At 43.9% G+C, this 21,857-nt stretch overlaps 1 protein-coding gene across 2 annotated transcripts in view; it reads left to right on the top strand.

The window, feature by feature from the left end:
- The window catches only part of OCLN (occludin), a 174,321-nt gene that overhangs the window by 59,307 nt on the left and 93,157 nt on the right, over positions 1–21,857 (top strand). For both annotated transcript variants that reach the window (XM_069627533.1, XM_069627532.1), the window contains exon 4: positions 18,442–18,603. In XM_069627533.1, coding sequence (XP_069483634.1) covers positions 18,442–18,603 — 162 coding nt within the window. The remainder of the gene's footprint in view (positions 1–18,441; positions 18,604–21,857) is intronic.

Below are 21,857 nucleotides of genomic sequence, written 5' to 3' on the forward strand. Positions count from 1 at the left end.
TACAGTCATGATAGATAACACAAATGGTACATGCAGTTTACTCTAAATAGTCCAAAACCAATCATATAGAGTCATGAGGCTACTCATTATATAGTGAAACAAGTATGATACAATGGCAAGGGGATTGAGGACAAGGATAAGAGATTGCGATATAGCCTATTACTCATACAAGGTTCGAACCCATAGAAAGATGGTTCAATAGGTCATTCGTGGACAAGTGCAAACAATTAAGTAAATATAGGCAAATCAAACAAAGGAGAATACAGTTCCTTTGGAGAAAACCTCAAAGTCACAACAGTTGTAATGAAATAGAATATTAAAGTAGTGTAAACAAAAAATTGTTTTAAATCCGGGATACAGACACTTGTGTATAGTAATTGGCAATGTAGTATGTGGATTTCACAATTAACTATAGAAAGCAACTCAAAGAGAATTCATCATTCAGACCCTTAGGTTGCAAAGTGTCAAGTGTGTGGATCCAGTACTTCTCTCGCTGTGACAACAGGGATTGGTAATTGCCACCTCTGGGTGGACGTTTGACAATTTCTATAACTTGAAATTTAATTTGTGCAATCGTGTGTTGGAATTCGATGAAATGCCTTGCCACTGGGGATCTGAGATTCTTACATCTGATGGTGGATTTGTGTTCTGACCATCTTTCTTTGACGGGTCTTATGGTTTGTCCTATGTATAATTTACCACAGGGACATTTCAATGAATAGATGACACCTGCGGAGAGGCAGGTGGAAAAATCTCTGATTTTGAATTTCTTCCCAGTTTGTGGGTGAGATATCGTTTCACCTTTTATAACATTGTTACAGTTCGTACAATTCAAGCAGGGAAATGTACCCTTCTTTATGGTACTCAGTACAAGTTGTTTGTCTTTAGGAGGTCTTTCCGCTCTCACTAGTTTATCTTTGAGATTGTGTCCACGTCTAAAGGCCATCATTGGTGCTTTAGGAAATAATTTCAGGAGAAAGGGATCATTGTGTAGTATGGTCCAATTTTTACGCAAAGTTTTGCTGATTTGGAAACTCTGTCGTGAATACTTTGAAATGTAGAGTAGCGGTGTGGGTTTGTCTTTGACTTTAGGGATGCGTAGTTGTTCCTTCGTGAAGGTCTCTGATCTGTTGCGGGCTTCTCCTATGACAGTATCTGGATACCCCCTAGAACCAAATCGTTCAACTAAAAATGAACATTCTGAGTCAAGGCCTGCTGGATCTGAGATAATTCTCTTCAATCTTAACATTTGACTGAATGGTAGGCTTTTAAGCATGGGTTTAGGATGGAAACTGCTGAAATGTAAAAGATTGTTCACGTCTGTTGGTTTATGGTACACCGTGGTGTCGATGTGACCCTCTTTGATCTGTAAGCTCACATCCAAAAAATGTAATGAAGGATCCCCTACTTCCATTGTGAATTTGATTGTGTTATTTACTGAATTCAGATGTTCCAAAAAGAGATCCAATTCATCTCGTGTTCCACACCAAATACCAAAGATATCATCTATATAACGTTTCCAGGTCAAGATTTTGAATGACCAAAATGGGTGCTCCAACACGTTTTCTTTTTCAAATTTATACATGTAGGTGTTAGCATAAACCGGAGCCATGGCAGACCCCATTGAAGTACCTGATGATTGTACATAATATTGGCCCTGAAATCTAAAATAACTATTGTGAAGAATTATTTCCAATAATTCCACAATAAATTCTTTATTCCCTCTTATATGTTCATGATTCAACAGAAGCCAAAGTACAGCATCGACCCCTTCGATGTGGGGAATAGAGGTGTAAAGGCTGCATACATCCATACTAAAGAGAATACAGCTAGTGTCCAGGGCTATGATTTCTTGTAAACAATTGAGGAAGTCTGTAGTATCCTTCAGGTAGGTTGGTATTTTCTGAATTAGAGGTTGAAGTAAACGATCCACATAGATGGCCAAGGGGTCAAATATGCTATCGGTTCCCGCAACTATTGGTCTGAGTGGCGGATTAATATTGTCTTTATGAACCTTTGGTAGGCCATAGAACACAGGCGTGATTGGATATTTGTTTATAAGGAACTGACTTGTTTTTAAATCAATCCAGTTGTTTTCCAAAGCATTGTCAACAGCTTTCTGGATGATGGCTTTGATTCTAAATAGTGGATCATTATCAAGTTTTGTATAAGTAACGGTGTCGTTAAGTAGTTCCAAACATCTCCGTGTGTAGTAAGATGAATCCATGATCACGATTGCCCCACCCTTATCCGCAGGTTTGATAATTAAATCTTCATCTTTAGCCAACTGTTCAACATGTTCAAGTTGGCTGTTCTTGATATTAACTGGTTTAGTGCTATGATAGTTAATTCTATTGAGGTCATTAATGACACTCTTCTCGAAGAGATCCAAGATCGAGTTTTGAATCTGAGGGTCGAAAGTACTCTTAGGGCGCATCTGTAAGATGTCATCCTCTAGGGCCTGTGATTCTGTATCCAAATCGGATTCGAAAAACATCTTCAATCTTAATTTCCTCAACAATCTGTGAAGACAGATTTTTTCTTCAAAAAGTGATGTGTTGCAAGTAGGAACAAAGGAAAGACCACGGTTTAAGATATCAAGTTGGCCACTCGTCAGGTTTTTGCTTGATAGGTTCATGACTAGATTTTCACTTATTTGTATCTTCCTTTTTGTGTTTTTCTTGCCTCGTCGTGTTTTTCTTTTTCTTTTGGTCTGTCTCTCAGGCCTAAAAAAACACCTGTGGTACTAGCAACTGTCCCAGATTGAGATGGTATAGGGTGGGTGCCAGCAGTACGTGTCTCTTTGCAGATGTCCTGCATCGTATAATTGTTTCAAATATTTGTTGACCACACGGATGCCCCTGATACCTTGGCTACCCGTCCCACAACTCGAGTGAGTGCATTCTTTAAAACCGTTTCCGGTTCATTCTAAGTATTATTTATTTTATTCAGTAACGCTCTTTTGGAGTTTTTCTTTTTTCTTTTCCCGTCCATAGGAGGGGTAAGGTTTTTTTCTTATACACGCTCCCCATATTGTTTCTGCTTTTTCACTATTCAAGGGTGGTCCTTGCTATTTATAACCCACTACCGCCTTTGGCTTATCTCGATCTGTTCAATCTTTTATCACGCCATTTTCTAGATCCCACCATGTAGGTGGATCTCACACAATACATCTCCTTTGTTATGGGTTTAGTTATTAGTATAGAGTATTTCTCTTTTATCTGAGAGTTCACTCTTTTCACCATACTAGATCTCCAGTATTCTGCTTTTCACCATCTCGCTAGCATCTCGAGTTATGTACAGCTTGTCAGTCAGTCCTTGACTGGTATGGAAATAAAATAAAAGATTTTACTTTTTGTCTCTTTGTAATGTTGTCAACAGTTCAATTGGGCCCTTATGAAGAAGAGGTTACCCTCGAAACGCGTCGGCCACCCCACAATTGGACAGCATCATCTCTTCATCATTTATTGCTTCATCGCAATTTGTTTTAATATGTCATACGTCATGAATTACTTTGTATAACAGATTGTGCTTTTTGGCAAATTTTATTTTGTTTTCTTCTTTGCCAAATAAATCGTTATATGCTCAACTAACAAAACTGCTGTTATATATTTATACATTGATAGATTTATATCTATATATTTGAAGGCCCTATGTGGCATCAGTAAATAGTGTGCAGGGGACGGGAGGGCCCCACCTTTTGGGCCCTCTTCTATTTTCTCAGGGCTGCCTTGCACACCCGGGAGAAGTGATCGGGCAGCCCACACCTTCTATATGTCCTTCCGGCCGTTGGGCATTCCATTGGGTGGGGAAGGTCATACCCGTACTTTTGGCAGGACTCGCCCGCTCTTCCAGCTCTGTCACGGGCTCCCACACCAGGTCTCCGGAATCCTTTGCCACCCCGCCACGTGGCACACACCTCCTCCGTCTTGATGGAGCGCGATCCGGCCTCCATCCTTGCTGCCCGAGCCTCAGACACCTCAAGGCACCGCATAGTTCTTATGTCATCTGCATCACCCCATGCACAGGCGAGCGACAGGCGCTTTAGTCGTCCATAGAAGGTGTCCAGTCTCATCTTCTTTTTGTTGTTTTTTGGACAGCATGACGAATCGTTTGTAGTACGAGTTGGCAAGTGGCAGAGAATGGGTCTGGAGTGCTGCCTTTGCCGCTGCATAGGATCCATTCCCTGGTGGAAGCGACTCAAATGTCTCCTTGACCAAAGGTTGTGCTGAGTACAACATGGTTGCCAGCATGCTGTCATCGTCAGTCGCCTGTGCGGCCCTAAAGTACATGTCGAGGCAGTCAACCCACCTCTTCCACCAGGGCTCCAAGCTGGACAGCGGGCCCGAGACGTCAAATTCAGGGATGGGCTGCAGGGCCGCATGGGCACGCGCCTGTGCCATGATGAGATGTCCTGGCTGAGCAACGGGTTGCACCACTGGTGGCGCCTGAGGCACTGGAGCCTGACCTCCTACTTGAACCTGAGGAGGTTGTTGTATAGCTGCTGGTCGTCCGCCGTCCTGAGGCGGCTGCTGCGGACCTGCCTGGCTGCTCTGCCATTCAACAACTACATACTTATACGAAGAGTTGGGGCCTGTATACCAAGGGATAATTTTATAGAGTCTAACCTGTCGGTAGACTGTAGGGCAACTCCCCTAACAGTAAGGACATTCAAATTGTATCCTGCTTGCAAAGAACCATTGTCTGCAATCAAGAGAGGTGGTGCATTTAATTTGCATGATGTCTTTTTTTGGTAAAAAAAATAAAAAGGCACATTTGATCTCATCATGCATACCAAGTTCCATGCAGGTGCCAAAGATGGACTAAAACCGGCTTATATCTCTCAGGCCCTTTTAGTTCACAGAGCTCTCAATCTGTTACTTCCTGGCTGTAACACTGTTCAGGTAGTCATGGTTTTAAAGCAAGTTATGCACTAGGCTTGGACAAGTAGTATTGGTGAACACTTCACCGGATACAGCACTCAAGTAACACAGGAGCGACAATTTGGCTTGAAGTAAGTACTACCCTGAGCCCCACAGTACTTGAAGAGTGTTCAAGAAGGTGCTGCTTGATTGTTTACTATGCAGCAGTGGTGGACCCAGTCTCCTGTTCCTTGGTCTTGATGAAGAAAAGGCGGGACTCTGGAAAGGATGTCGCAGCAGCAGTCAAGAGAAGGGACCCTCAGCCAGCAATTATTCATAATCCCATACCGGTCTGCGGTTTTGGCACCTTTTTTACAAGCTTAATCGGTGAACAATCACCTTCTGGACAATTTGCCTCGATACTCCAGTCCTGCACTCTGGCGAGGGGGTGGGGGAGTCTTGTCTCCGGCAGTCCAACTGGAGAGCTCCAGTTTTGGGAGGATTCGTCCACGGGAAGACTATCCACTACAATTGGGTCAGAGGGTGCCCTGGTATTGCCAGTTTGCAGCCTTGGAAGGTCACAGCACGTATGTTCTGCAGGTCGACTTATGGCTAGTTCATCCCACTAGCCAAAGGGAAGGAGTTGTCCTCTTCGGAGCTCCTCTGTCAAACGGGGTCAGGACATCGGTGGTCTCTTCAGTGACTGGAAGGGTCTGCCGTTGTCTCTGGTCGTCTTCTGATTTGGGTCTTCTGTTCCAGTGGTCAACTTGCCTTATGCCTCAAACCTCACCTTTTATCTGGATTTCCTGTTCATCCTCTGCAAACTCTCCCGGCAGTTTACAGAACGGTGTGGGTGGCTGTCCAATCGGGACAGCCAGCACCCCCAGTGGGGAACTGATTCCTTTCATGCACATCTGCAGACAAAGGATAGCTGAGTTTCGAGATCCCCCTCATGCTTCTGTCCTCGCAGACAAACTGGAACCTCGGTGGGCTACACAGAGTTCCCACCGAAGACCCCACACTCATCGACGCCCCCTCCCAGGATGACAGAAGAAGGGCTGAGAAAGAACAACCACATAAGAAATGGCAAAAAAAAGATCCACCATGTTGGAACATAGGTGACCCTCCTCTTCGTAGCCGCATCTGTGAATACAGCCTGTGGTGGAAATGTGCGCCAAAGTCGGTAGAACATGTCTGCTGCCACCAGCCATAACCATAGAGTTATTACTCTAAATAACTAAAAAGTTACAGGAGCAGAGAGAAGGGGAATACTAGGGATCACCTCAACACTCCACATAAGGTGGTGTGTGCTGGTCTCTTAAAAGAAAAAGCTAGGAAGGGTAAAAAAAGTGTCCATCTTTTCTTAAGAACAGTACTTCATAACGAGAAATAAAAGAATATAAAAAGGAGAGCCCAAAGGGCCCCCAGCAACACTGGGGGGGGGTGAGGGGGGAGATTATCAGTTGCTTTGCTAATTCCCTTTAACTAAAGAGACTCCCAGCACTTTGCTGGACTGACTTTTTGATTTTATCAGAGTGGGTGGAACGGTTTACTACTCACCTATTCTTTGTTTCTGACTGTTTTATTTTCACTGTTTTGTGGAGTCTGGTAAACTCCATATGGTTCACACTGGCATCTGCTTTTTGCTTTGTGTCACCAATCACACTATGTGCAGTGTTACTGAAACGTTCCTTGGACTTCTTTTGTTTAAATACATTTTCTTGAGAGAACAACAATTCCCAGGAATAAAGTCTTACTTTTTCTTTTGTGGGTCCAGCACACACCACCCTATGTGGAGTCTTGGGAGGGGGGGGGTAACATTGTAACACCTTCGCCCACTCCTCATGTAACTTTTTGGTACAACAGACTTACTTAAATGGCTGGGGGCAGTGGTCACTTTTTACTACCTTACAAAAGACTAACTTCTCAGCTGCAGTACAGCACCCATGGGGGTGACAATTCTTTCCTAAATGTCCCTGTCTTCTTTTTTCGCAGTTTTTCATTTGTCAGTTCCTTCTGGGCCTAATCCTTTAGAATGGATGGGAGTCCTTTGTGAGTTTTGCCTTTGGTGGGCTTCAGCTCTGAAGCCTGCCCAGGCTCCAGTGTCTGGGAAGGCAGGAAGTGAGGGAGGAGCCCGAAACTTCACTGTCCAGGGTCTGTAGGTACGCCTGACTGAAACCAGTTCTAACTGGGCAGCTGGCTGTCCCAGTTCTAACTGGGCAGCTGGCTGTCCTGGAGGAAAGCCAGCCCCCAGCATGAAAGGCGAGGATTTTTGGGCTACAATCATTGGACCACTGGAACAAGGAATCTGCAGCAGAAGACTAGCGGAGATGCCAGCAGCACCTTCCAGGACTGCCAAAGCCCCATTGAAGCCTTGCAGCTGTGCTGAACCTGTTTTCACATCGACAAGGAATACCTGCCATGGACAACTTCCTCCGTTAGGCTGGTGGGATGCCATGTGTTTTAGGGCCTCCAGGACTGTGTATTGTCTCCCATTCGTGCAGAAAAGGGGCCTCCCCCTCAGGCCATGTTGTACCAAGTGGTCTTGTAACTTGTGCTCCGTTATTAGTCAACATGGCTTATGGGCACCGGCCCCTTCCTTGCTTTGAAGCTAAGCTGGGTCGGTTGCAGTTTTGCAATGGATGGGAGTCCTAGATGCCTGCTTGTTTTCACCCCGATGTCACTAGCTGTAAAAATATACATAGTTCACTTTTTTCCATAGCCGCGGCTTTAAACTACAAATACCCTTGGTGATTATTTTGTAGTCCTTATACCTGCAGTTATCGGGGGAGTGGGGGGGAGAAAATGGTGGGGGAAAAAAGGCTTCCCCACGCTCACTAAGTGTATCCCTCATCTGTGCCCTCTTCCATTCCCCCCACAACAGTGTTTGTTACGCAGTTTGCGTTGAGATGTCGGCTATTCGTGGCTATATTGATATTTTATCTATCGCGCTCATATTTTCAGAGCCAAGGTTACAGAAAAGCTTTGTGTGGCAAACTCAGTCCCTAGACCCCCTCCAACTCACAAATTTCACTTGGTGTCCTCTTGCCAACTGCCTCGCCTGACCGTTTGCATGTTTATTTTTAACCTGCAAATGGATTTTTTCTGCGTTTCATTTTCAGATACCCTCCATTTTAGCCGCAGCTATCTCTCGCATTGAGGGAAGGAAAACAAAAAAAATGGTGGCTGTTTCATTTAGGGCCATTTAACAAGATATAGCTAGCTATTTTGTAGAAGGGGGCACTCCCTACTCTAAAATTTTCTTTTTCTTTTTATTTAAACTTTTGTACATAATGACCCCAAACCACAAAAAGGCCCAGAGTCGACGCTTCCTGGCCAAATTGTTTTGGACCTAGTCCAAATCAGTCCAGCGGTTTGGGCTGTGCGGTCTGGCAAAAATTGACCTTTTTTGTCTATGATAAAATAAATGAAGTAGGCCGCAACTTTTAAAAATGTATTTTAATAATTTAGCTTTCCTAACTTTGCAGGCCCGGGGGGAGGGCATGGGGAGCGCACCCCTAATTGTCTTCAGAATTTCTGCCAAATCTATTGCACAAGTCTAGAAATGTGTGTTTCCTATGGGAGTCGCTCTCTCTCTGTGGCTCGCCCTCTGTGTGTCTCCTAGTATTGGGTCTTACTGGATTGTTGAGGGTATGTGGGTGTCCTAGGTTGACATGCTGCTAACTATTCAGTTGCTTTTACTCTTTACCCAAGAGAAATTACGTTTTCTGTTCATATTAGTTTCTCTTCAGTAGTGTCGTCTTTTGTGCAATAAAGGGGAAAGTGGCTGTAGTCTATGCTCATTTTCAAGTTGCACCGTTTACAGATCTGGCCTTCCTAAGGTTTCCCAAGTGTCTGTTCAAACTGTTCGGTAGCTCTTTGCGTTTGGTATTTTTAGACTGGGCTTGTATGAGCTTGAAGCCAGACACCAGAAAAAACAGCCAACACAACCCGAGCAAATAGTGATAGGATCCAATATCACTTTCTTTGAGAGGTGTCCAGAACTTCTTGGATTTATTTTAATTTGTGTGTGCTTTTTATTTTTAGTAGTAGTGGGTATCTCTCTAGTTATGCTGTACATGAGATGTTGGGTATGTTTCTGTGATTTTTCCGTATCTGTTAGCAAAGTAGTAGGTATATGTTTTCCTTTGTGTTCTTAGAACATTTGGTTGAGAGAAGGTCTGTATACATTGGGTCTCATACATTAGGTGGTGTGGTAAAATGCAGTGGTAATAGTTTGCCACTGCATTACCGCACCGCCCAACTATAATTCCAGTGGAAAGGAGGAGAAATCACCTCCTGATAAGAACTGGAGGTAAAACTGCCACCTTTCTGCCAAAGACTTTCCAATCAGGTGGTATTACTGCTGAAAAACTACATGGAGTCCTTTAAAACGCTTAACAAATGAACCCACTTTTAATTTGGTGGTAATACTGCCAGACCAAGTGGCGGGTCACAGTATTAGTTCGGTGGTATCTCGGCTGTATCTCATTGGAAACCCCCAACTCGTAATGGGTAACCAATCGTTTCCAAGTAGGCGTATTGGCTGCCTGATGGAATTCATGTTATTTAGGGTCTCAAAGATGTGTCCATCTAAGCAGTTTACAATGGCATTTATAGCATATTACGCCCATAATAGTTTCTCTGAGTGCGTTTGAGACCTTTCCTGTGGCACTAAAGATATTTGCTGGGCCCATATGGGTCATTGGGTGACCTAGAGGTTTCTTATTGAAGTAGAAATGTTTACTACTGTTTCTAGATAAATCATTACTTTATTTTTTGATTTGTATGGGTCTGTAGTTTTTCCCAGATATCAAAATATTTCTTTTTGGTGTGTGGGAGGGGGGGTATGGCATTTCTGGGCGATCCGACCAAATCATCAGCACAGTGGAGATTGTTGATCTTTCTATGCCCCAGCGCAATAGATGTCAATATCGGAAATACCCTAAAGAGGCTCGCGTCCTGACTCCTAGAGATGTAAGGTGCCCTCACCGAAATCCATAAAGACATTAACAACCCACCGGGCCAAACTATTCTCTCACTTTGTGGATCCATATTGGAACCCAGAGGCAAACCAGAGGTATTTTTTTTAATTTTTTATTCTCAGCCTCTGACTATTGCAACTAAAGCCTTCCTGGAATGGAAGGTGCACATCATTAACTTTTTAGAACAATTCCCTTTTGATCTTACTCGCAATTTCTTGTCACCTTTTGTTAATTCTTTATACACCAACATCCCCCAGGATGAGGCAATATAAGTTGCAGAACATGCACTTAAATCAACGTCCAACACACCGCGAAGTGCCCGCATAATTTCTAATAAAACTCTTGAAGATATACTTGACAATAGCACTGGGTAGAAACTTCTTTACAATCGGTAAAAACGTTACTTACAAATCGAAGGGACTGCTAGGGGAGCAGCTTTTGCTCCCAGTATTGCCAATCTCTACATCGTCACCTTTTGAAGAAAAAGGTATCTTTGCTGACCATATGTACTTCTCGAACATAAAACATTAGATCCGGTATATTGATTAAATCCTGCTCATTTGGGAAGGCACGGATGACTGCCTCTGTTCATTTGCAAACTGGCTCAAAGGACTTAATGTTCTATGCAATTTAGTAACTTGCTTTCCTTTACATTACCATGAAATGCCTGGAATGATAACTATATACTACTCTTTTAAAAACAAACAAAATCTACTGAACGGGATACTATTTTACACTACACTAGCCAAAATCCCAAAAATCGCCGATAGGCTGCCATTCAGCCAATTTCTACACTCCCGCAGAAATTGTACCACTGAAACAGATTATTCTGAGCACAGCAATAACATGATCTCTGATTTCATTGCATGAAGCCATCTAGATAAGAACTTGAAACTGATGGCAAAAACGGTTTGGCACATTGACACAGACGCCCTTTTACACACGTACGACACCTTCTAGTCAAACTATCAGCACCTGTGTCACAGCTTACTCCAGATTTATTCCGAAACTGAAAAAGCTTATTCGTCCCTTTTGGTCATGTCTCTTGAAGCACACCAACAGATCCAAACATGTCTTTGCACTTAGACAAGGCTCCAACATTAAGGACAAACTGACACATGCCCAATACAACACACCAAATAAAATTGAAGAATCCTTTAGTTTGGACTCAGCGCCACTTGTAGTCCATTTTCCATATGGACACTGCACTGTGTGTCGTTTCACAAGTAAGATCAAATCCTTAACACATCAGATGACCATGTGGCAACACAAATTGTTAACTACATGCCAAACAAAAAATGTACATTATCTCTTGGCCACATTAGGATAAGATGGAATTCTCATACTTCTAAAGCATGTGTAAGGTCTACACAAGAATTGACTACATATTCACAGTGAAGGAGCATCTAGGGAATGTAGTGGACGTTTCATATGAAGGTAGGACATTGTCAGACCACTCGCCCATGATACTGGAATGGGTATTCACTGAACACCCTGTCCCCACACCCACCTGGAGGTTGAGAGCGGGATGAACTAAGACACCAAGTGGAACAGTGCTTTGAATTTAACTTGGAGAGCTTAAAGGACATGAGAATAATGTGAGATGCTTTTAAGGTCGTCTTGAGAGGAGCAGCCATTGCCAGAGCAGGTGGAATTCTAAAAGATCGGCAGATAACAAAGATTGAAGAAAATATTAAAAAACTGGAATGGTCAGACTTGGCTGAAAAGGGAACGGAAGGCAAACTCCTAACACCCAGGCAACAGTGCCTGGAACAGTGGGACAAATTGGGTAACTTTAGCTATGCAAAATATACAGAGAACCTTCATGTACAGGGTGACAAGCTGGACAGACTCCTAGCCAGGCTGGTCCAAGACAGCAACAGCAGAGAAGAGGTGGTAGAGATAGCAGACTAATGTGGCGCTCTCTGGAGATCGCAGAAAAAGAAACACCTTCAGAGAGTTCTACAGTAGCCTCTACGAGGACCACTCTGAATCCAGGGAAGCAGAAATCCTAGACCTTGGAGGATATAGGTCTACCCAAGTTAGCGGCTGAGCAGAGCGAAATGCTAGACCCGCCCCTCACTGTAGAGGAGATACAGGAGGTTATAGCTGCGCTACCTACTGGGGAAACTCCCGGAAGCGAAGGCCTGCCAGCAGAATTCTATAGAGAATATTCTGACTTAATAGCCCCAAGGCTACTCGGAGTCCTGGAAGAAGCATATGAGAAAGGAAGCTTACCAAATATGATGGAGCAAGCAGTACTAATACCTATCCTAAAATCTGGCAAAGACAAAAAAATGATGCGAGTCCTTCAGACCAATAGCACTCATAAATCGGGACACCATAATCCTTACTGCTGTCCTTGCGAAGAGACTTCAGAAAGTAGTAACCACACTAATAGACCCATATCAAACGGGATACGTCCCAGGTAGAGCCACCACAGAGCATCTTAGGAAGCTTCAGGCAATTATTGACGGAACACGTAATAGACCCAAAGGTTGCGCAGTAGTGTCGTTGGAGGCTATTAGGTGGGAATGGCTATTCGCCTTCCTGGAACACTGTCATAGGGAACCACTTCATGAGGTGGATACGTATGCTCTTCTCCAAGCCATCGCCGATAGTACGAACCAGGAAGTATATCTCTGACCCATTCCCGATCAGTAGAGGAACTAAACAGGGCTGTCCCTTGTTGCCCATATTATGTATCCTAGCATTGGAACCCCTAGCAATATACATGAGGGACCATTTCACTGATATGGGGTTGAGAGTAGATCGGACCTTGCACGTCATATCTCTTTACACAGATGACCTGCTGCTCTATAAAAAACATGCAGAGGACAACCTTGAAACCTACTTTGAGGTACTGGACAACTTTGCACGGCTGTTGGGGATAGCGATTATTATATCAAAATCCTGCCTCTTTCAGCTAGAGGGGTGGATAGGAGTGAAAGAAGGTCCAACTCCCCCCCGCCTTGGCCTCCATTGGAAGACCCATACCTTTTGCTATCTGGATATAAACATATGTCAAGAGACCCATAAAAATAACACAATTAAGGCAAAAAGAGGGTTGGAATCATCCATCAAATTCTGGGATAAACTACCCCTCTCCGTAATGGGCAGAATCTCCCTGGTGAAAATGATAGCTGGCCCCTGCCTACTGTATCACTTTATGAATATACCGTATCTCATACCAAAAACCTTCTTCAAAGAACTTAACTCGATACTGAGTAGCTTTATATGGGGAAAGGGCAGAAGAAGAGTTGCAATGGAGGTATTGACCAGGGATTATACAGGGAGTGGTGTACGTCTCCTGCACTTTGAAATGTATGGTCAACTCCAACATGTAGCAAGCTGGCTGGCAGAGACAAACGACAGATAACACCCTGATGAGCTTCAACATAGCCCCCTACCTTCTAAAAGAAGTGCTATGGATCAAAGACTAGAATTAATAACCCCCCCCTCCTCTTTTGCAACTAGTTGGGCAGGTATGGCTAACAACAAAAAAATACTGAAGGTGGAAGAGCCCTATTCTCAGCAAATCCCGTTAGTGGCCTTACACGGAACCAGCAAAGAACACCCAAGACACAGCAGGAAATGCTGCGAGGAAAGGGGGATAGTTACGGTAGGAGACCTATGCCCAACAGGGGAACCACTAGCATTCCAGGAACTAGTTGAAACACATGAAGTACACAAAGGCCAATACATAGCTTATACCAGACTGAAAAGGAACCTGAAGGACAGGTGGCCAATATTCCCTGAACCGGAAATTGAAACCCTGATTCTAGGCCTACTATATGAAGTGACTGAGGGAGGACATATGGTTTCCAGGATATACCAGGTACTCTTGGAAATGCCCCCAAAAAACCTACACAGAGGGATATACCCCTGGGAAGCGGAGTTTGGTAGAGAGGAGGAGGAATGGATGAAAGCAATGTTATACCCCAAAAAGGTTTCAGGCTGAAATGGATACAATTCTACATACATCATAGGGTGTATGACACCTAGGAACATTTCACAATTCCTAGGAGCAGGGACACACGGGTGCCCAAGATCTGGAGAGCCAAACGCAGATGTGGGACACATGTTCTGGTCCTGCCCAACAATCCAGAAATTCTGGCAATGATTCGAACATCGCCTACGAGACAAAGGAATGAAAGGCCGAGAATGGACAGCAGCAGCATGCCTCTTGGGGCTATACAAATACCCAGGGAAAGACATTGCAATGAGGAGAATGATAGACCTGGCATGGGTACTGGCCAAACGGAGGATTGCAATGACTTTGAAATCTGAGGATGAGCTGAGAATAGAGACCTGGTGGAAAGACTTGAAAAGATGCTCTATTGAAGAGGCAGCAGTGTGGTACGAGGCCCTCAGGACAGGCAGTAGAGAAAGTTCAATAGACATCACAGCATGGAATACACTGGTGCATGATCTGTTTACCTCACCAGATGACCCCCCTCCTCCCCACCTGAACTCTACTTTTGATATACGGACATTCCCAGGAGACTGTTAAAACTGTACTAAGAATATTGGCTCGTTCTTACCCAGAACGACCTATGGATCACTTAATCCTGCAGAGACTGAGACCGGTTTACAGTTATTGGTTGTGTTGTGGCGGGGTGGGGGCGCCGAATGGGAAATACTGATACTCCAACACCGAGATGATGCTTGTGTTCGTTCCTTTCCCGTATCCCTGGTCCGCCCCGGTCACCCATGCCCCCCTCTTCTTTCTGGGATTTCCTTTTCAAAAACTTGTGAAATTTAAAAAAAAAATGTTTTTATTGAATTAATACATTATCTCTTGGCCCTGCAACCTGTTGTATGTAGGGATGGCCACTTGCACTGCATCGACTTCGATCTCCGAACATCGGTCGTGTATCGAAACAGCAATTACCCAACCGCCGTTAGTGAAACATTTTATGGGGTTTGGACATGGCACGGATGAGGTGTAATGGTTTATTGTTGACCGCATACAACCCGATTTTGAACACTTAATGGCATGATTAATCTTGTGAAACTTGAACCCAATGGATTTTTAGATTATGTACCCATACAAAGGTTTGAATGAAAAGATTAATGGAGTTTTCTATATTAATTAGTCCTTTTTTTTCCACTCGTGACTTTTTACTCCCATCAAGTTTTTCTCTGCCTTTTTTCCCCACACATTTTTCATTCTGCACACTCCTTTCCCATTGTGTTGCTGCTCTTTGGTTGGCTCCCATATAATATGGCGGCTCAAAACAATTCCTTTAATATATTCGGATCATTGTTCTTCCTCTGTCCGTTCATTTCAACATGCCAGCCCTCTCTTGATAACACGGAGGCAAATAAAACATCCTAAAATGCATGGCAGGCATTTTGCCAGATAGCCTACCATCTTTGGCAGCCTGCACCTTCTGCAACAGTTCCCAGAGACAGGTTCTCTGCACCGTCAGTTCACTTATCACGCTAGTATGTGCGGTAGACCGACAGTCTAGTAAGCATACTCTTGAGGTATTCTGATTACCTCCATACATAAATGGCTGGCAACTTCTACATTACAAGCGCACTCCTACCTCCTTATGTGTGTTTTGTTTTGACAGAGGTGCAATCCACAACTTACTCCTATAATTACTTTACCCATCATTTATGTCTACAATTACATCAGATCCGAACCACTGAACGGGTTGTAATATTTCCAGATGTGCCCTAATTTTTTGTGCATTTGTCTTGAAAACTGTGACCCAATTAGAATAGGACTTAAACCGATATCCAAGGCGCATAAAACACCTATTGTCCTAGCAAAGAAAAATCATTATAATCGGCATATCTTTGGGGCTTCCTACAGCTCTAAGGAGCTGTTCAGAGCTTGAGGACCCTTGCCCAGTACCATCCTATGTCACAAAAGATGATTCGTGTACCTCCATCCAAAAAACGATGTTGAATAAACTGACGCACATCCAAACTAACATCGGAAGTCATAATGTCTCGAATTAACTGGAATTTAGTGACCTGCTAGTCTCTGGCCCAGAAAGGACTCCTCCTGAATTTAACTTTCATCCAATGTCCGAACAGGATTGAACTTCCTGAGAAAATTAAAGTAGACATCCACAGCAATTGTTATAAAATTGTGTGCCCCTCTTTTTGGTCCCCCCTCATCACAAAATTTGTGAATGCCACCTAGGGAAAGTTGGGTCCCATGTGATATCGAACTTGCTTGGATCTCCCCTTTGTGAAAAAAAAACCTTCCTTAATACCAGCTTGCCGGTCAATTATCAACCTATCACTTATATTCCCTATTTGCTTAAAATCTTGGACAAGGTAGCACACCTGCAAAGTGAGACTTTGCTTTCCGAACACCACTTCCTTGGCCACAAACAATCTGGTTTCAGACGTGCACAATGCACGGAGTCTACTATGCTCCAATTAAAAACCAAAATATTCAGACTATGGAAAGGGGACAAATGGCCCTTCTTGGACTGTTGGAGCTCTCGTCTGCATTTGATCTTGTGTATCACGGTCTGCTGACAGCGACTATGCATGTCTGTGTGTTTCTCTACTGCAGCAGCTGATTGGTTAAAATCTTTTTTGGCAGAACATAGAGCTAGGGTTTTATTCAAGGATGCACAAGTAGAGGAATTTCGGGTCACCTGTGGGGTCTCCCAAGGCTCGTGCTTGTCACCTACTCATTAATATTTGTACCCTTCCACTGTTCGAACATCTGGATAGGGTTGGCATTATATATGCCAACTATGCAGATGACATGCAGTGTCTTGGTCCTTTCACATGAGACTGCCATCGACTACTGCCCTGAGCTCCACTTATGAGCACGTCAAGGCATGGATGCAAGCCAATAAACTTGCTTTGAATAAATCTAAAACAGAACTCATGGTGCTGGGCAAAACTATTCAAACATGTCCCAGAGTATACATCTTTTCAAATTGATGGCTGTAAGATCCCCACTCAGCCTGAAGTTAAAACAATTGGGGTCATTCTAGATCAAGAACTATCCATGAAAGGACAAGTTAGTAGTCTGGTGTCTAGCTCTTTATATCACCTTAAATTGCTCACCCAGATCCGTCTTCTGCCAACTGTGCCACCATTGCACGGGGCAATTATAGGTGCCAAATTAGGCTATTGTTCCAGCCTACTGCTCAGCATCTCGAAACGCGACCTCTGCCATCTGCAAGTCGTGCAAAATAATGCTGTATACATTGTTGAGGGCCTTCACGGAACAGACCATGTGTCTACAGCTAGGAGAGCTCTGCACTGGCTCCCTATCTGCAGTAGTTACTTTTTGTGTGCTATGTATCGCACACAAATGTCTTTTTGTTCTGGCTCCTGGGTACCTGTCTACCTACATCATTCCGCTGCCTGTTCGTAGAACATTGAGATAACAGCGGTATGTTGGGGTACCCAGAACCAGACTTGCCTATGTGGCTGAAAAATCCTTTTTGATATGATATGATGGGTTATTATAACACGCTTAATACCCAGAGGTTTCTAAGTGCAGACCCGGGGATCGAACCTGTGTTGCTCAGTATCGTCTTGCTTCCAAGGCGAGCACTTTGGCCCTGAGCTATCCTCCCGGATGTGGAATAAACTTCCACCTGACCTTAGACCCTGCCCCTCACTCGCACTCTTCAAGCAAAGACTGAAGACTGCCCTGTTTATCTGATCATCTGGTCTGTGTGCAGTATCCATTTTCTTCTTTTGACTCCTTGTTCATGTTTTTGGTCTGTCTTGTTTGGTTTGAACACCTCTATGCCTTCGGGCTTGCGTTCATGTGCTTTATAAATAAAAACAAAGTATAATTATTATTGTTTTAAATATTTTATTTCAGAACATTATCTTACTTACCAGAAGAGCCCACAAAGCCAAAACCCTTATCAGGTCGACAGTCTAATTGTATAACGTTTGTGCACTACGCTATTAGTTTCTGACTCCCTTTTGGATGTTGTACATCTAGTTATAATAACTGCTGTGCTTCATATGTTACGTGTTAGTTTTTTTTGTACACACTTTTGCAAGCCATATATAATTTGTTGTTGCCAGTTTTTCACATTGTCCGTTGTATTGTCACATTATCCTTTGTGCCATATTTTGGCTGATTCGGTTTGTTCTGCATGTTTGTTTCCTCACATTCGATTTGCTTTTTTGCTGTTGAGAAATTGGTAACCCAGTCCAAGCCTTTCAGTCTAGCGACTTCCTTTTGGATGTTATTGGGAATACTGCCTGAAGACATCAGTGATCTCTACTTTCTGGCATTCTAGCGGATCTTGTGTTTTATGGACCAGATTGGAACGTCTACTTGGTGTTCCTTATTCCTCATCCAGTCTGATCATTCTTGCCTGTCGTCCGTATTACTATTGTGCTCATGAGCTCCAATGCAGTCTGTGCTGCTTCAGAACAATGTTGCTAACTTTTCTGTGCTAAACTATCACTGCCATGCTTTGTATTTCATCTCCTGCGCTAAGAAAAGCACCCTTGTCACCTCATGGCAAGGTCTTCACTGCATAAACTCTACTCGTATAGGCAAGTAAATGACCCGTATCTGCCAAGTGTTGAGCTAATGAGCCATGACATTTAACATTTTGTATGTTCTGTTTTGACAGTCCATCGCCATGGTCATGGGGCTCCTGATTGTTTTGGCTTTTGCCTTAATAATCTTCTTTTCTGTGAAAACTCGAAAGAAGATAAATGAATGTGGCAAAGTAAACATACTTTGGGAGAAGCAAAGGATTTTGGAGGAAGGCGACCCCAATGTAGAAGAATGGGTAAGTGAAATGTACTGCTGGGTCTGTAGAAATACAAAAACGAGCATTAACAATGGTTTTGCTTTTTGAATAGGCAGTTATAAGCATTTGCCACGTATTCCCATCATATGCTTCATTACTCACCTTTTGACAGGTATTTGCCTCACATGCCCAGGTACTTGTTTCATTTCCACAGCTTGATTTACTACACAAATAATTCCATTAATTGCAGTGGAACGCACAGGTACTCGCAATGTTTTTGTGTACATGCATTATGTTGGTGTGTTGGCAGTGCTATTGTGTACAGTGTTTCGTGTAGCAGGCAGTGTGCATTTATAGGGGTGTGTATGTGTGTGTGTGTGTGTGCGCGCGTATGGTGGGCAGTGTGCATGGGCAGTGCTTTGTGACTGGTCATGTGTTGAAGGGCTGTGTGTATTGGGGAAGTGTGCATGGGGAATGTTTGGGGGGCTATGTGGGAAGGAAGTGTGTGGTTTGGAGGAAGAGTTTATATGGGTACAGTATGACGGTGTGTGTAGGAGTGTAGTGTTCCAGGCAGTGTTTGGGCACTGCATATTGTGCAATTCCAATAGGTTGAGGAGGGAAGTGTGTGTGTGTGTGTGTGGGTGAGTGCTTTGGGCAGTGTATGCGAGGGGACAAGAGGAGTGTGCATGATTGGCTAGAGCATGTGTGTTTGGGGGGGTTGGTGGGTGTGAAAATGTGTGGGTGGAGTGTTTTTGTAAGTCATTGTTTGTGGGAGAGGGTGAAGTGTTGGCAGTATCTCTAGGTGCTGTGTGTGGAGGGAACAGTGCGTGTCTGCATATATGCAGAGAAGAGCAGGGTCTAGGCAGGTTTGGATTTGTATTGCTCGCTGCTTTCATTTGTGTGGTCTCCGGGCGCTCACCCGGGTATAGGTGGGTTTGGTTATTTGGAAGGAGATTACAGTGCCCGTGTTCACCTTTCATTTCAGAAGTACCCTGAGCTCTGCACGCTTTTATGCTTTTTATAGATGTGAAGTGTAAGGGCTACTGAAGACTGTTCAGTGGGGTGGGTTCTAGCGTGATCTTTTTTGGCAAGGGGCTGATTATGTTAGTTGTCTTTAAAGGTAGAAGTTTGATGTTGGAAGTCTGGGAAGAGGTTATTTTTAATAGCTGCGAGAGAGTGGCTGGTTTGTATTTGCATGTGGAGTAAGGTGGAGAAAAATTGAAGTTTGGCCAAAAGGTGAGATGTGTTCTTGGCGTTGCCCACATGCTTTTAAATGATTACTCTTGGTGTCTTTTGCATTAGGCTTCAGTAGTCAATGCTGGTGGTACTCGATTGAGTTTTAGATTTTCAGGAAGACCGATATGGGGGTTTGCTTTTGTGGTACTTTAATGTGATTTATTCGAGTTCTAGTTATCACAAATGCTGTGCAATGTTTTCTAGGCTGATGGTTGGGAGCTTGTATGGCGTTCCCTTTGGTTGTGTCCACATGTGAAAGTTGAACTATTGGCAAGTGTTGACTCCAGGGACGACTCGTCCATAATGGGCAAGGGGGTGCCGACCCGCCGGGTTTTGGCCCCCTCTCACCCGTTATGGAGGAGCCAGCCCTGTAAAATTCGAGCATTTCCTAGGCTGTTTTATTTTCAGCTGAGGGAGTGCTCTTAACTGTGAAAGGGAAACTTTCACAGTTAGGTTTCCCCAGCTCAATGAGCCATGCAAAGCTGGGGGAATGGGGGGCATTTGCTTCCCCAGCCTCACATGGCTCATTTGAAATGCTGGCTGGGGAACTGCACGTCTGTATGTGCGAGGAGGTATAGGAGCGCCTCCTCGCACATGGAGTGGGGCGTCTCTGGACTTACGCCCGGGCCCCTTGCACACACATGCAGGAAAATTCCTGTTCCCTGTTCATGCTTGCAGGGGGCTGGAGCACTGGAACGGGCCGCGGCAAAAGGTACATTTGTTTGATTTAAATTGTGTATGGACGCGCGCATGCATGTGTTATGAGTACATGATTGGTGCTCGTGACTGTGAATGAGACAGCGGGTGCTGCTTGTGTGTTTGTGCTGGTCCCAGATGATTTTGGCGAGTGTGGGTAGGAGGCAAAATGCCTTTGTTTCACAAACCCCTTCCCCATCAGTCAAAATCGGCTCTCCATCTGAGGTGCTGTGGGGCCCAGGGGACAGGGATGTGGTTTATTTTCTTTTTATTTTTTACTGGATCTATTATAGATGTCTAGTAAAAAAATACTATCCCCACCGCCTGGTCCCCCAGTGCCTGGCATACACACATAACCATATCATGTGCATGTGTGAGGAGCTTGGGACCCAGGGGGACAGGCTTGTAATTTTTTTACTGGGCATCTATGATAGATGGTCAGTTTAAAAAGCATTGCGCCTCGCAATCCCACATAATCACATTTATCATTGTAAGGCACTGGCATGGCATTTTTTACTGCGCATGGTTGATGAAGCAAGCATGATGAGTGTTATTATGTAGCTGGACTGGCATTTTTAGTACAGCCAGCTTGGACATGTTTTCCTACTTTGGTATGCATTTTTAATGGTAAAGCCAAATGGAGTACGTTCTTATGTGTGGGATACAGCCATATATTGGCAGAACAAACATGGACTTGTTTTCGTATAGTATCATTACTGGCATTATGCACAAAGCAAACATGAGTATGTTCTTATATGGGAATAATAGGGTATAATGTTGCAGTCCGCATGGAAATGTATGGACACAGCCAGTGTGAAAAAATGTTATACTCGCACATATTGTGGGAAAAGGCATCACGCGACTGTTGGAGAAATGGTCCTGTGCACTGTTGGTGATTTGCATCTATTGGATTTGTTCATGAGTTGCCCTACAGAAGCAAATTGTAAACTGTTTGGCTTTTTACCCAATTTTTCGAAAGTGTGCATTAAAATTCCTCATTTTCTTCCCATTACTGAAATAGAAATTCCCGGTCCTTGTTTGTGGGGGTGATTTGGATTTGTGTGAGCCAAATAAACCCGCTATTGCTGTGTGAGGGATGAATTTGCACAATTTCCTCTCTGAATCCCTTCCATCCTAAAGAGTGGGTCATGCACCACCACAGGATGGTTTTCGACACTAAGGTCAGGAGTAGATATTTGGGGGGGCAGAGCCCTATGTAAAAAAAAAAAAACGGGAGGCGGTATGCTCTGATCTCCCCCACCCTTTTGCTTAGAATCACTGGAATATTTTTAAATTCTACTACCAATGGTGCACGAGTATTGATGGCTACTCCAATGCACACCAATACTTTACAATCTAAC

Source organism: Ambystoma mexicanum, chromosome 6p (assembly GCF_040938575.1).
Source record: "Ambystoma mexicanum isolate Mex_15411 chromosome 6p, UKY_AmexF1_1, whole genome shotgun sequence".
In the NCBI taxonomy this organism is placed as follows: Eukaryota; Metazoa; Chordata; class Amphibia; order Caudata; family Ambystomatidae; genus Ambystoma; species Ambystoma mexicanum.